The sequence below is a fragment of the Protobothrops mucrosquamatus genome, unplaced genomic scaffold (assembly GCF_001527695.2).
Source record: "Protobothrops mucrosquamatus isolate PMUCROS unplaced genomic scaffold, P.Mucros_1.0 scaffold1482, whole genome shotgun sequence".
NCBI lineage: Eukaryota > Metazoa > Chordata > Lepidosauria > Squamata > Viperidae > Protobothrops > Protobothrops mucrosquamatus.
The window spans coordinates 149,320-166,500 of record NW_015387659.1 but is presented as its reverse complement, the minus strand read 5'-3'; the positions used below and the strand labels follow the sequence as shown (position 1 = coordinate 166,500).

Below are 17,181 nucleotides of genomic sequence, written 5' to 3'. Positions count from 1 at the left end.
TACTGAAAGTACTGAAGGCTCACTTGGTCCTTTAGATATGACACTTTTATCTCTTAAAAGATAATACATAAGAACAAAAATTCTCTTGTTACAGAAGATCTACAAAAGATTATCAAGGAGGGGGGTCAATATAAGATTTTTAGAAAGATAATACCATAGGATAGATGCTATGTTTTCTTTCTTTCCATATTAGACTCCACAGAGGAAGAAGAAAGAGTGATCCAGGGCTACCTTCTAAAGCTCAGAGATGATATCTGTTTGATATATCCTTTATCCTATGATCTGTTTTTAGGAGGAGCACTGGGGAATTAGAAATCATGTGCCAGCCTTGTCCGAAAGAGAAAAAGATACCCAAAGAGAAACAGAGAAAGATGTCATAAAGAGCAACCCTGTACAATTGGTTGAAGACAATGCTCCCCCTACTATTGTGGAACAAATTCAATCTGTTGCAGAGGATAAAGACAACTCTACATTCATGTATGTAATGTCTCTGAAAGCTGATGTAAAGTGACATATTTTTGAGAGAAACTATGCTATTAAGAAAGAGTCAAAGTGTTCCATTATCAGGAGCTTTCTTTCTTTGTGTATCTCTCTCTCTCTCTCTCTCTCTCTCTGTGTGTGTGTGTGTGTGTGTGTGTGTGTGTGCGTGTTTGTGTGCATTTTTAAAATCCCCCCAGTCCATCAAACCACAAATCACATTCTAATATCTCCATAGCTATTCTAAGTGATACATTTCAGAAATAGGTTTGAGGAGATAATTCAATCTAAGATCCTTCTAACTGAAGAATCCTTTAAGAGCTTTTTAAATACTAACATTTAAATCCTGTGCCTTATGAGGTTTTTTTTTTTAAATATACTGTGTATGTATATATATATATATATATATATATATATATATATATATATATATATATATATATATATATATATATATGTTCAAAGTCAGTCAATAGACGTGAGCACCAGGGAATAAATAATTTAATAATAATAATTTAAAGATAAAAGTTCTTGAGAATATTAAAAACCTTTAAAATACATAGAAATCAATAAAAGTGCCTAGCTTTCGTCGGCATCCGCTGACATCTTCAGGGCTTAGAATGCTGGTCAATGGGAAAGTCCCTTTATAGGTTTAATTAGGTTTAACTACTCCCAGAAGCAGGAAGCTGAAGACACCAGCCTGAAGATGACGAATGTGACTTTGTCGAAACGTCGCCAGCACCAAGAAATGCATCACCTGAAAAAATTCTCTGTGCAAGGTTGTTAAAAATTCAGGAGCATGGTTTTGTGAGAATGGGGACTAACCTGTTTGTAGATTTTCTGTGGCAGCTTATTGTGTTGTGTTTTACAAACAACAGTTTCTAAAAGGTTTTTTCCCCCTTATCCTAGTATATAAAAATACACTGAATAAGTAATTGGTATAACTTTGTAGTTCTCTTGCCAAAAGAATTTGCAAGAATTTGATTTTGAGTGAGTTCATATATGGCAAAATGCATAAATTTTTCATGGATGTTTGTAAAATATGAAAACATAAGAATGGTAAGTTAAACTCTGGCTAAGTGCTTCCTCACTTTAACTTCTTTGAAATAACATAATTAAGCTTCTGTGTTATTAAAATGCTAATAACCTTGGGCAAAACAAAGTAACCTTCATGTACAGGGCCAGTGCACAACCAGATACAGTAATGAGTAATAAAATATGATGCTGTTCACTACAATTGCAGTGTTACAAAGCTGGAAAATGTTGCCCAAAGCAACATTGCATGTCCATCTAACTGGACATGTATGATTGTGGGTACAATTAGAATTCTGATATTTTCAAATTCAAAATTAATCAGAACACATTTTTCTGGGGAAAATAATCTAAGATTTTTCTTCTTTTTCTCATAGCTGAAGGGAAGCCTTCCATAACCTGACATCCTCTAGATCTGTTGAGGTTGTAATTCCCAGAATTCTTTTGGCCATTCAAATTGGAAATTTGGAAATTGCAACTACAACTAGAGGTGGTTTGTTTGTTTGTTTGTTTAAATTGTGGCTAATGCTATTCATCTCCCAGGTGTCTCTGGAAGATATTCACAGTATTTTCATCCAGGTCTCCGAGTATATCTATTTCAAATTATAATGGAAAATATTGAAAGACCACTGCATAGGGCTCTGGAGAAAGGGATTTAAAAACATGTAGAATAAAGGTTTGGCTAGTCTAAAGAAAAGAAGAAATATGGGAGACATGATAGCAATATTCCAGTATTTGAGGGGCTGCCACCAAGAAGAGGGGGTCACATTATTTATCAAAGCACCAGAGGGAAGGACAAGAAACAGTGGTTGGAAATTGATTAAAGAGAGAAGCAACCTGGAATTAAGGAGAAACTTCCTGACAGTGAGGACAATTAACTAGTGAAACAGCTTGCCTCTAGAAATCGTGGGCACTCCATCACTGGAGATTTTTAAGAAGAGGATAGAGTCACTTGTCTGAGATGGTATAGGTTCTCCTGCTTGAGCAGGGGGCTGGACTAGAAGACCTCCAAGTCCCTTCCAGCTCTATTCTATCCTAAATGTGCTAGGTCAGATCAAAGAATAAATAGTTTATGCTTATGGCTATGGAAGCCAACCAAATGCATCCAAAAACAGGACATATTTGATATAGACCTTATCTCATCCAATGGTTGGCTTAACAACATAGATGTCAGGATACATGCATTGTCTACACTGACTGGCAACATCATTCATGAATCTCAAGCAAAGGGTCTTCTCTATTACCTGATCATTTTAACTGGAAATAACAAGAACTGAACTTGGAATCTTCTGTCTACAAAGCACAGGCTATTTAATTGAGTTATGACCCCTGTCAAAATACATTTAAGCTGTATTTAATCATTCCATGGTGCACGGGTTTTTCAGTTTGTGCCAATTTTCAATATGTTCAGATTAAAGTTAGTGACTGAAGATTCAGATAAGGTAGGAGAAGATGGATGGAGGTGCATGGGAATCAATATTTAGATTGGGAATTGTAAAACAATATAGTTTTCGTTACAAACAAATCTACAACCTATCTTCCTTCCTTCCTTCTTTCCTCTTTTCCTTTTTTCCTGCCATGTGGCCTGTTACGCATTTCTCTAGAACTCTGAGCTACCTTCAAACCCCAAAAGCCTGTGCACCAATGGATAAATATGTGTACCCAATCTATACCAGAATTTATGAAGATTGGAGAATATTCTGTTTGCTTATTCAAAATGTCAATGGCTGCCTGTTACAATCAATGACTCTGGGTGGCTTACAATTCAGTTTTAATTATTTAGTTCAGACAGAGCTGTAAGTAGCCGTAGTGAAATTGAATTTGAAGATTTTGTGTCCAGATCCATTTCCCTAATGGTTATTACTGGAGCTAGAACTCGAAGAGAGATTCTAAAATGCAAAGCACAGAAAGCTCAGCTGTCTTGTCTAAAATGGAAACTTATAGTTGACTAAATGAAACTATACCTCTATACCTCTAATGAAGCTGTAGTAATGACAAGTGTATGCCATTTGGAACCAAATGGAAAATTCATAATTTTTTAAAGAAGGAAAACCATCTCTAAGTGATAATTTGCATTGTAGCCAGAAAGTCTGAGATTTAAGCCCTGGCATCTGCTTTTTTTTAATGTACTAAGTCATTTCCAATATCTCTGTATAGCATCCTGCAAATTATATTGCTACTGGGCACAATTATGAGACTATAGGCTTTCATTTTTCTGTTCCAAGTAAACAACTTGATATAAATTGCATGCAGATGTGCACACAAGATAGCTAACAGCTAATGAATGGAAACCTGATCTTAGTGACACATGATGGCTTCATCATTCTTGCTTTTATGAGAAACATGTTCCTATTTGTATTTGCATAGATGCAAATAGAACTCCCTGCCCAGTTAAGAAACCTGAATAAACAGCTATTTATTAGTGCAGAGGAAATCTACATCCAGGGAATACAGAGAGATGGCTCCTTCAGACATTGCTGATCAATGTTTAAATGAAGTACGGGACACAGGAGGTTAGAGTAGTGCAAAACAGGTTCCAGAGCTTAATTCAGTCCCTGAAGGGCAGTCTCCAAAGGTTGTATTCAAAAGGGCAAATTTATTACATACACAGCTGGAACACAATTTTTCAAACTATATTTAATTTCCAATAAATTGAAGCGTGTGTGTGAATGCAATACAACCACATTTAGCTTTCATCCTGGTTCTATCCATTCTTTTAGGAGTGGAGCTCCCAGCATATCACTCCAAATCAATAACTGTGGGCCGCCAACTAGATCTAGCCTTCTGATTACAAAAGTGTCGGAGCATAATCATTCACTAGGTTAGTTCCCTCAAAACACAAGTTTAGTTTCCATAATGGTAGCATTTGCTATGAAAATACCGTGTATGGCACACAGGGTTTTATGACAGTTCATTAATCATGAAGAATAAATTCAGCTTGCACAAGTGAGCAGTGCATCAATGCCAACTTTACCAAATGTCATGATTGCTGATTGATGTTTATTCTCTGTAAACAGTGGTATTTTTATTTTTTATCTTTTTTTTTACTTTTGAGAGAGGCATAGCAAGTTGAAGTCACTTTCATAAAAATGGAGTTGACAATTATGACAAAAACTAAAGAACCGGTGAGCAATCCATTTCTTCAGAACTTCTCCAAATGCTGTAAGTACAAGATAGGAGATCACCCACACATGGTCTGGAAGACTACTCCTCATAAAGAGGACCATAGGGCAGGTGTTTTCAGTGAGTTTGAGCACTAGCAGACAACAAGATCAACCATCTTGCTTACAACCATAGTGGAGCCTTTTAAAGGACACAACTATGGTGTAATCTTTTGAAAGACACTCACTTTCTAATCACATTTGGAAATTGCCTATTAGTTATTTGAAAACTACTTGAAAGCTTTAGAATGACAAGTTTGGTGATCAAGGTATCTCCCCTGCCAGGTAAGTAACTTCAGCTCTGAACAACAATAGCAACAACAAATAATTACAAACGTATGAACATGAAATAAGCAATAAAAAGTTAAAAGATTTTGATCTAAGGAGGACTTCCAGTTTTGCACCCGTAACGCATGGCCGCGCGAGAGCGGACCTCTGCTCCCCACGGCTAGTTTTGTCCTGCCAGGGGGACTCTAGATGAGTCTGAAGTTGCCCCGAAGAGGTGACCGTGAAGCAGGGGTGCCCCATTGATCATGAAGCAATGGCAATTACTCCGTTTGATCCAGGGAAAGCCCTCTGAACCCAACAGGAGAAAGGCTAGCATGAGATCAGCGTCTAGCCCAAGCTACTTGCAGCTGAAGTCCCAGAGCATGAACTTGAACATAGGTGAACAGCGTGCTTGGAATAGGTGAGACTACTGATCTTCTTTCTTATATCTACTAACTAAATCCTTGACAAGATCCCCAAAACAAGAAAACCTCCAGAAGTGAAGGGAGGGGACTATATTTCCATTCCCTTACAGATGGAAGCAACGGATCAATATTAAATAGATATACAAAAAATTGATTTAAAATATTACAGTCTGGATAAATCTAGGAACTAAAAAAACTGTCAAGATTATACCCTAAAAAAGTTTTGATGGAATTATAAAAATATATAACAAAAATAACTTTTTGATTGAAAAAAAAACTGAAAAAAGAAATAATTGCTGACATCTAATGGAGAACCAGAGAATAGAACACTAACAATAAGGACTCAGAAATTAGCGGAATGCCTAGAAACAGAGAAAAAGTTGTTCCTTTGAATTGCAAATAGCCTTGAAGACAGCTGGGAACAGGAAGAACCAGCTATAAGATTAAAAGTGTCTGAAAAAACAACAACACCTGGACTGTTGTTTAAATCTAAGAACTGTTTATGGAAAAGAAAAACCTTGGCTTTTTGGCTAATCTTTTAGAGGTGAATCTACAGGAAGAATTTAAAGTGGCTTAACACACTGAACTGTAATTTTGACTGACTGATAAATTGACTTTTGAATTAAAACATTGATGAAAGATTATTTGAAGGGGAGAGACAACATAGATATCACATACGTATCAAAAAATGACAGGATGCCACATTCAATATTTTCTCCTGAAGGACTTAGCCTGGAAAATCAAGGGCCACCAGAAGCATTACTTCAAGACAAGATAAATTCTTTTTAGGAGGAAATATATGTAATGTTAGGCCAAATAAAAATGACAATAGACTCTAACCACGAGGAAATTCAAAACAACTTTGGTGATTTAAATAAACATATTTCAAATCTAAATCTACAATTAAAAAACACCCAGGAAATAACAACAATTGAACAAATAAATCAGACAGAAGACTAAAAATTAGAAGAGTATGATCAAATTGATGAAATAACAAAGGAAAAGAATTACAATTTGACACAAACAGGAAAAAATCTACAAGGTTCTGATACAACAAGAAAAATGGAATGGATTATAGAATTATCAGGAGAACTATCACAGTTTGGGAGACAGAAAGTATTCATCTTACTTACTTCAGCTTTTATATTCCCAACATTTGTAAAAATACAGGAACTGCTGGATAAGCGGATTACATCAACTTGGAAAATTACTCGGCAAAAGAAGAAGACCAGAGACAGATACAAGAGATTTGACTCAGCCTACCAGATGGACTTTTACATGAATAAACATTTGTTTGAATATGGCTAAAAGAATAGAGAATTTTTGAATATAAAGAGGCCTTATAACAAGAAGGATAAGAGATTTAAGTAATATAGTATGTTCTATATTATATGAAATGTTAAAATAGCAGGTTGATGTAACTTTTATTAATATAAGTGAAATATAAACTGATTAAAAAGGATGTTATATCTAGATACTATAAGATAGATAAAAAGTATAGTATTTTTATAATGCATGACATAAAATATTGGGATGATGTACCTAAATGGGAAAATTTGTACAATTAGATGACTAATATGAAGAAATTATGACTGATAAGAATTGGATTGAATATAAGGGAATTTAACCGAACAAAAATTATAAAAATAGGATGCATGCTGAACTAATGAGATGATGGTTATGAGTATAATATAAGCTGAAAAAAATGTTATATAGAGAGATTATTAATATTTGTATAAATATAAAAAATGCCTATATCTAATCATTTATATATTGAAAATATTAAGAATTATATTTTGGCTAAGGTTGAAGAAGAAGAATACAAATGGGAGAAGGGAAGATCAAAGAGATATATCATTAATTAATATATTATTTATGGAATTATCAAATTTAATTCTTATTGATTGTTAATTAATTATTATTGTCCCTTTTTGTTAAAATATAAACCAAGACAACACGCTGTATACCAGGCACTGGATATTGTCATAGTTAAAAACCAATAAAATATTTATATAAAGCAAGATTTTGATCTAAGAACGTTATCTAGATTTAGAGGCTGGATAAATTTTGAACATTGAACATTGGCTTTTTCTATAAGATTTTGGAATTAACTATGAAAAAGAAATAGCTTCTTATGGGAACCAGAGATATGTTGGCTATCTTGGTTCATAATAAAGATAAATGACTTTATAATTTTAGAAATTGGATGCTAGAGGGGACTAAATATTGTAAGTTGAAGGAGAAAAAAAATACAAGCCAGCTTTTGGTATTGATTAACTTGGACTTACAAAATGACACAAAATTTCATAACATGGGAAATATTAAAGGTGATATTTGAAGAATGGAGCCAGAAATTAGTAGTTACAATATCAACAATATCATTAATGATGTCAAATTCTATGGATAGATTATGTCCAAAAGATGTCAGTGAGGGAATGACAGACATGGAACAAATTTTGTTTGACAAGAAAGAGAAAATACTGAAAGTGGAATTACAATGATAAGCCAAGAAAAATATTTTCTTATTGGATCTACAAAAGAGGCTTTTAAATGCTTAAAGAACTTTGTGTGATGTGACAAAGAATAATTGAAAAGAAATCAGATCCTACGATAATATTTGACAATATTCATACAATAATAAACTAAAATTAAGACAATTAATTATATTCCTTCCATTTAATTACAATGTTTTATAATGCTTATAGATAACAGATGAGATATTGTAAACCAATAGGGAGTGATGAATTACTAAATTTGTTTATATTTGTAATGAAGATTAGAAGTCACATCTTTATATATTTATTATATTTTTTATCATATTCCTTTTCTTCTTTTTCCTTTTTCCTTGTACTTTTTATTTTGTTACCATTCTTGTTTCTCTTTTAAAACTTAGTTTGTATTTGTTTTTATTGTGTAACCAAAATCATTAATAAAAAAATATGCACAAAAAATATCTTCACATCAACCCACTGAAGTATGTTGTGGAACAGGGCTTCTAGTGTTAAAATGGGAATAGACTCGTTCATGCATGCAATCAAACAACTGTTTCATCTTGTATCTGAACACGGATAGATTTTGAGAACCATCTCTTTTTAAAAAGAATATCCTTAGTGTAATCACATCAAAACTGTAATTCAGTACAAAACTACACATCATAGTCCACCAGACTAACAGCTCTTTTATTAATAGCAAAAATTGCTGCTAAAGCTTTCCGGACATAATTAGATGAGAAGAGATGAGATGGTGATTAATTTTCCCCCCATATTTTTCTTCTTTATTTTAAACAGCCCTTTTCATGATTTTTCATCCTTCCGGGTTCTGAAAAATGTGTTTGCAAGGGCAAATGTGTGTTTCAAATTCAACAGGCAGATAATTACTTGGGGAGCAATTTGGAACAGCAACACAGCAAGTTGGCAATAAGGTTAAAAACTGTGCCCTTCACCCTGTCCCTCCAGATATACCTTTTCATTAAAAAAACAGACACACTGTTCTTTTATTGTATAATTTACTCTACTTTTACTGATTGGAAACTGATTTGCAGAACATCCAGTTCAGTTTTTTATTTTGTTCTTTTGCGGTGATTGAAGGTTGTGCAAAACCATTTACAAATGAATAAGCAAAAGTCACCTCATATGTTTAAAACAGCAAAATTTTATTCTTTGCGTATTTTTCAATGGCTGAATTCTTGTAAGATGAAAAGATATTTTTTCCCAGTTAATGTGATGTGTGGATTTTAAACAAAAGAACTGTTTTTAAAACAAACAGAAATAAATTCACATAATCTTACAATTAAAAATTGCCTTGAGGTTCAATAACAAAAGAGGTATTAACTTACATTATTACAACTTTTTGCACATTTTTCCAGAAAAAAACAATACCATTGAAATGATATTTAACTTCCAAAGAAACTTTCTATGCATGGTTAGGCTTTTCTTGTTTCTTTGTGTGTGTGTGTGTTTGTATACACATAAATAAAATAGCAAACTCTTTTATGAATCTCTCTCGAAAATTCTTTGATTTTGCTATCTCCTATTTGACTTTGAAATGAAAGGTAGCTCATTCCAAATTCAACTTCTCATCCTGAAGACCTCTGATTGACTATTATAAACATCTCAGGGAGTTGGTACCATGGAACAGTTTATTTTGTTGTTTCACTTGGGACATTCATTTGATTCATTCAGCCCTAATGAGCTCTATTGAGAATGGATAGTAAGGTTCATTTCAGAGAAAGTTTTCTTTTGCCCTGTGGTCCAATCATTCTACTACCTTGTCTTGTTAACTGTCAATGGTAGGCACATCTTCCAAACTCTTGCTCCCTTGTACAAAAAAAGAACAATTGAAACAAAGCACGATCATGTCAAAAATATTTCATTTTGTTCCATGTTTCTATCCATCTAGGGAAAATAATATATGGGAGAACACAATACTGGGGAAAAAATTCCAAGCGAGACAAAATGAGAAAGGAAAGAAATACAGTCTCAGCACTAGAATGACTGGAATAAAACCAACAGGTATGCTATATTCATTGTTAGCAACATTATTATGCACTTTCTTATACTGTATATACCTTACCATTGTAGATGTACGCTGCTGTCTTCATTGATTTAGGGGAATACATCCAGTCTGTTGCTAAAAGAAGTTCATACAGAAAGCTGTGGAAAACGTTGGAGAAGCAATGGGAAGTTCAAAGCTCCAAAATTGTCAGGCTTGATAAATCAGGCTAGGACCTTCAAAGGCCCAGAACTGGATTCCTGCTGGTTTCTTTAGTAAAGTCCTACCATAAATCACCATGACCACCCCCATTGATGGCTCTAAATTTAGGACATAGACACACTATTTTTGATACTTTAGGGGTTGCAGTGAGTGAAATGATAATATGAAATGGACAGAGTCAGAAAATAGATGGAAGGAGATTGGGATTTCCAATAGTTTTTCTTCTCTAATGTCGCTGTTTCTCTTCTTTTTCTCTTCTTCCTCCTCTTTTTTTTAAGTCTCACTGAACCTATTTTAGGGATTTATGTTACAATTTTTGTGTGCTTTCTGCCTTAAATTGGGGAGAAACCCCACCATGCAAGCTTGTATATGATTGACATAGTCACAAGAGGTTCTGAGGACCGGAGAGACCATGTTTAGGAACAAAAGACCTGGCCTTCAGTTAGATAAGAGTGCTGGGCTCTGTGAGTGGAAAGTGACTGAATTTGTCAAGAGCAAACTTTATGATAAATTGGATTCCAGGCCAGAGATGAGTTTTATACAGCTTTCCTGGAAAAAATGCCATTTAATTAAACTGATGGAGCATTTCTAGAGCAATCGGTCTGAGGACTGGTCTTCTAAGTCTCTTTTTTTTACTTATGGCTGAACATTTTTAGCCACACAAATGGCTTTAATGTGATTAGGTGATTTTATTTCAGCTGGAATTTGTTTTTGGAATGATCCTTTGGTTCTGAACTAGTTGTATTTAGGTCATTGAAGATTGAAGCCCTGAAGGAGATAACAGATATGAATGAGCTGGACTTATTTTTGCACCCTGACAAATACTCTGGGGAGAAGTTGGCAGAGAAGTCTTCTAAAGATTTAAAACCACCTACTCTTTCAGCAAGTAAGTAGACACTCATTATATTGTCATTATACAGAGTCTCATAAGCGAGAGGCAAAAATTAATATCGCAAGCTTATCTCTTTTAAGAAGAGGGGAAGGTAATGGGGAGGCCTTGGATTTATTGTGTGGCCTGAGGGAGTCCTTTCAGGAATCAACAAAGCTGGAAGATGCAGAAAATCTGTGATCCAAAGCTGTAAATGATTTTTGCCATGTATCAAAGTCAGACAGCCCAGGCACTTTTGAAAACTCTAATGGATATTAAATTCTTTGCACATTTATAACTACATTAGAAGAAAATTGGGCTAATGGTCGCTGGTTTTATCCTCTCAATCTTGTGTTGCAACCCTCCATTTAATTTGTCTTTTATTACATTTACATCTTGGTTTTTCCCTGAATAGGAAGTTGACAGCCTATTGAAATCCTGGGAGTATTTATTTATTTATTTATTTTCATTAGCTATAGAGCAGGGGTCCTCAACCCTTGACCGGAGAACAGTATTGGTTTGTGGCCTGTTAGGAACTGGGCCACACAACAGGGGGTGACTAGCAAGCGAGCAAAACTGCACATGCGTGGGATCTAGGTTGCATACTACTGTTCTCCCCTCCCTGGTCTATGGAAAAATTGTCTCCCACAAAACCGATCCCTGGTGCAAAAAAGGTTGGAGATCATTGCTATAGAGGGCACGTCTGGTGAATTAGCGGCATCCTGGAGGATGGTAAGGAAAGTTTGTGGATGGATGCTTGGGGAATGTGGTCCTTTAACCACTATCAGCTGGGACAATGCTGACCACTCCAGGGTAGAGCAGGTAGGTAGTGCCTGTTTGGAGTACCTGGATAGGAATTGTTTTGGCATGTGTTCATTGGTCTCCCATAAGAACTGGAATCAAGATAACTGGTCTAATAGTCCTCTAGAATGGTTGACACTAAAAGGAACTGATTCAATTCCTTTTCTCTTCTCTCTAAATCAGTTACCATGGACAGAAGAGGGAGGAATGAGTCTTAGATGGTGCTAGTTTGACAAACATAGTGATTAATCTGTGATTTTGGGAATTTCAGATGTGAAATAAGCAGATTTCTCCCTGATTGTCTCCCTTGTTTTAAACCATTCCTTAATTTATTTTGTTCCCAGCATTTCATAATTGAAGAACACATATTTATTTTCTAACATTCATCTTGATATCTTTCAACAAATTAAGAGGGAGTTTAATCAGATAAAAGAAATATTGTTTAGGACTGTGCAAATACAATAGGATATGTGATTTTTTCCCCTTAGATGTCCAAATGGTGTCTTTGGAGGATACCTGATCCAAAAATATCCACAGCAAATATTAGAACAGAGAACCTTTATCATAAAGGCAGCATACTTGCCAAGACCTGAGATCATCATAGATTGTCAATATGAATGGAATAGGATTAGCAATAAAACTACTTTCATATATCAACATCAGCACTTTTGATGGTAGAAGAAAAAAAGCTATTGCCTCTTCAAGCAGTGTATTAAGAGGCAACTGGGAATTAGGTGGAAAGTAACTGAAAAACAAGAAGAGTGAAACTGGAGTTATGTTGATGATTCAGCATAAACAAGAAAAAGATCCTGCTCAGCTCCAAAAACCAATTTTTAAAATTAAAAATAAACATTTTGGAAGTCAGATCAATTTCCAAACAGCTTCTTGATTAGCTAGGTATATGATGTCAGTTGGCAAAATACTGATTTTCTAGACTGTTATTAATCTTGCCAGACAGAATCTCTCCTATTCCCCTGGAGCTTTTGATATAAAATGCTATTCTTAAATTTATATGAAGCACTTCAGAATTCTCTCATTAATCCTTGAGAAAATCCTATTTTTAGGCAATGGAGAGAAGCCAAAATGAAGTAAGCTTCAGTATTAACTCTTTGGTTTGAGAAATTTGCAGGCATTATTTTGCTCAGAAGGGTGTTAGAAATGTACAAGTTAAATCAACTACAAGGTTGGGAAAAGAAAAATGTTGTAATATCCCAATGTCACAGTGTTATAGCCAAAAATTGACTTGAATTTTGACTTCCAGGTCTAAGATAGTATAAGAATCCAACATGTAATCTTAAATTGATTGCCATAAATGTTCTTTCCCAAGGCTTTTCATGATCCTTGGATTTGCCACAAATCCAATACCAGTGGTATTACCAAGGTTCAGAGGACCTGGGACAATGGAATTTAGAACATAGAACATAGAATATCAAAGTTGAAAAGGACCTGGGAGGTCTTCTAGTCCAACCCATACTCAAGCAGGAGACCCTATACAATTTCAGACAGGTGATTGTCCAGTCTCTCCAGTGATGGAGCACCCACAACTTCTGAAGGCAACTTCTGTTCCACTGGAGCCCATGTTTCCTATTGCTATTTTAAGACTCATTCTGAAATGATAAACGACTAACTTGAAAATAGGGTTTTTTGTTTATTGCAACCATTTAAAATACATATTTGTTGAAATAAGGACTTTGTTTCATTTGGTCTGATAGCTCTGAAAGCTGCATTTGATGAAAAGAACTTATTCCCCAAAGAAATTCTGGACCGTGAAAAATGGTCAAGACAGTTGCAGGAGGAACTGTGTCCCAAAGATAGGATAACAAGTGAGAGAAAACAAGGGAAGTTGAAACGAAAATGAATCATTCATGGTTTCAAAAGGAAGGTAAGAATGAAGGATACAAGCCTTGACAATGTAAGAGTCCAACTTTTGTTTCCTCTCATTGAGAAATACATAGGATGGAGAAGATGCTAAAATGAGAAAAACGTACATGGTAAACACTATAAAGAAAGCATGAAAATGTAAGGAATGATTTTTGTATGACACTTTCCACTTTGGAACTGCACAAAGAACATGATGTCAATGAAGTAAAACCAGATGACAATGCAATTTAATCAATCACTTTTAAAAGGTATTAGAAAGAATAAATTTGCCTTTTCCCTTGAGGATGAGCTGAGGGTCTTTTACAATACTAATGATGTTTATGATATAGCTAGATTAAAACCTTCAGGATATCTAGTTGCTGATGTTGCCATGGAGGAAAAGAAATCCAGAGTTGCAAAGACAGGATAACGGTTGAAATATGGAACATATTAAACATGAATGAAGGAAAGCTCAACATAGTGAAAGATGAAATGAATCAACTACAAATTGACATTTTAGCCATCAGTCAGTTGAAAAAGACTGAAATTGCACACTACCAGTAAGAAAATCATACTGTGCACCTTGATAAAGTGTCATCAAATCATTGAAACTCTTAGTGACCACATGCAGTATACAGAGTTTCTCAAGGACAATCTGACCCTAATCTGGCCTTTCAGTTTTCCATTGCCACTGTAACTGAATTTATACAGCTTTCCTTCCACCTTCCCCAGTATTAGACTCATCTCCAGGAAGCTAGATAATTCAGAGTAATTAAAGCCAGTCATTTATTCCGTTACTGAGTTGATTTCTTTGCTGATGCATTTTTTGTTTTATTTTCCTGGCTATCCATGGTATTCATAGAAGTCTTCTCCAATATCAAGTTCAAAAGTGTCAATACTCTTTTAATCCCGCTCCTTCAAACTCCAATCTTTGCTTCCATAGAGTGTTGCAATGAATATCTTTGCTAGCACTAGATGCATCATGACATAGGAATATCTTTTCCAAGGACTTCATGGCTGTTCTACCAAGTTCTAATCTGTGGTGGACTTCTTGCCTGTTTGTTTGCTTGCTTGTTCTTTTATTGTTGATGGTTGATCCTAAAAGGCAGAAGCTACCTACCATTTCAATATCTTCATTATCAATACAAGTTTATTGTATCTGTTGTCATTAGATAATCATCCTTATGCTGACTTCCAATTTTTCCATTATACTTCATGACTTTTGTTACTTTTGCAGATCCTTTGCATTTTCAGCTGTTAGTGTCATCAGCATACCACAAATTATTGCTGTTCCTTCCTCCAGTTTTAAAACCATGCTTATTTTCTTCCAAACCAGATTTCCTTAATAAATATTCAGCATATAGCTTGAATAAATAGGAGGATAATATATGGCCTTGTCTCAGTCCTTTGCCAACCTGGAGCCAGTCTGTTTCATTATATACTTCCCAACCTGTGTGTAGGTTTCTTGTCTTTTTGAGGACAATAAGATTTTTTTTATTCCTTTTTTTTCTAAGCATATTCTAGAGTTTAATATTGCCACAACTGAAGACTTTTCTATAACCAATGAAGCACATACTGACTTCTTTTTGGTACTTTTTGACTTTCCTAATTATTCAGCATGCATCAGAAATAATGTCTCAAGTTCCTCTACCATCTAGCATCTTTTTTTCCATGTAGGGCTCTTATCTGCATTGCATAGTCATAAGCAGGATTTTCCTAGCTTGTAATATTGTGTAATACAGTGGTTCTCAACCTTTTTAATGCCGCGACCCCAACCGGTCATAAGTCGAGGACTAAACCGGTCGTAAGTCGAGGACTAAACCGGTCGTAAGTCAAGGACTACCCAACCGGTCGTAAGTCAAGGACTTTCCCTGCCTGGGAGCGCCGCGTATGCGTGGTTCCACCCCCTGCGCCGGCCGAGGCGTAGCTGGCAAGCGGCAGAGACGGAGCAGGCCGACCACCAGCTGGCCCAGCCCAAGGGAGGTAAGGCACCCGCCGGAAAAGGGGGAAAAATGGCGGACAAAAAAAATGGCGGACAGCCTTGCTTGGTGACCCCCATGAAATGGTCGATCGACCCCAAATGGGGTCCCGACCCACAGGTTGAGAACCACTGGTGTAATAGTTTGTATGCTCTATGGCAGGAGTGTCAAACCGCCGCCCCATGGGCCGGATGTGTCATGGTGAAACCATGCGCACCCCATTGCTGGCAATGGAAAAAAAGTCACGATACGTTGCGACACTTCACGTGATGTGGCGAGTTTGACACCCCGGATCTATGGAGTCTTTATTTTGGGTATTGAAATGTTGATTGACCTCTATCAATCTGTTGGCAAATACAAGCTTGTAACACTCCTTGAAGGGAAAAGTCAAAGAATGGACATTGCAAATGGTCCCAATTCAACTGATGAAAGGGAAGTTAAAGATTTCAGGATAAAGGAAGAAGGCAATACAAATGAATCTGACAGTGGAAAAATTATCCATAAAAAGACAATAAAAAGATAGGGGCAAGTCCAGTGGATGAGCTATTCTGTACTAACTAGAACTCTGAAACAGTTTTCAAGCCCTGACAAATAAAACAGGTTGATAATTATTTCTATCTACTAATGCATGTATGGAGATATAGAATTGCACGGTACAGGTATAACCATATTACCATGGACTTTGACCATTTCAAAAGGAAGCTCAAGATCTTGGGGTAGTGTTCTCATGGAATTCATGGAAGGGGAAAGAGAAATATCAAAAATCAGTATTCAAATGATATTGATGGATAGATTTGGTTTAGAGGATCTTAATCTGAGTTATCTAGCAACAAACAGCAACAAACAGGCAAGAAATGCAGTGGGGGAGGGGTCGCCTTCCACAAGGAATGAAGAAAGGCAACAATGAAGAACGGCAGCATTGGCTGGAGGTGAGGCATGGAGGGAGATGGAGAGTGGAAGGATTCTTATGTGCTTGTAGCTTATGGATTGTAGCTTATAAAAAACTGATAAAGCTATATTTGATAGAAGCATGGTGGGTTTGAGTCGATAACTTTAATTTCTATAATATAATACCTTTCAGTATAGTTGATGCAATGGATGTAGAGTTCTTTAGTATAGAAAAAAACAGGAGTATTGCTTTGAAATTTATTAAAGCACTCAATGAAAATCAGAAGGAAATGGCTTAGCAAGCATGACCTTAATTGTTTATACATTAATTCTCAGAGCATGATAAATAAACAAGTCAGAACAAATATGATTTAAAAAGTATAATAGATATTTGGTAGGATGAGTCCCTTGATTGGAATACAATGGTTGACTCATAGAATTAGTTCAGAAGGAACAGAAGCAATAGATGGGGAAACAGATTGCATGTTAAAAGTATCCACTCCTTCTCAGAAATCCAAATAAAGAAATTAACAATACAGTATAGAACATGTGGATTAAAATAAGCAGACAAACCAATAAAACTGATACTCTTGTGAATGTCTATTGTTGTCCACCTATCCAAGGAGAAGATATGGATGATGCATTATGAAAGAAAATTGCAGATCTTTCAAATATGCATGAAATAGTAGTGCTGTAGGACTTTGCTCACT

The 17,181-nt window shown here is 35.5% G+C and overlaps 1 protein-coding gene across 1 annotated transcript in view; it reads left to right on the top strand.

Moving 5' to 3' along the window:
* The window catches only part of WDR49 (WD repeat domain 49), an 88,785-nt gene extending 75,183 nt beyond the window's left edge, over positions 1-13,602 (top strand). Inside the window, exons 15-18 of the mRNA XM_029285298.1 lie at positions 293-477; positions 9,761-9,873; positions 10,815-10,961; positions 13,457-13,602. Of these exons, the coding sequence (XP_029141131.1) occupies positions 293-477; positions 9,761-9,873; positions 10,815-10,961; positions 13,457-13,602 (591 nt within the window). The remainder of the gene's footprint in view (positions 1-292; positions 478-9,760; positions 9,874-10,814; positions 10,962-13,456) is intronic.
* The last annotated feature ends 3,579 nt before the right edge of the window (positions 13,603-17,181 follow it).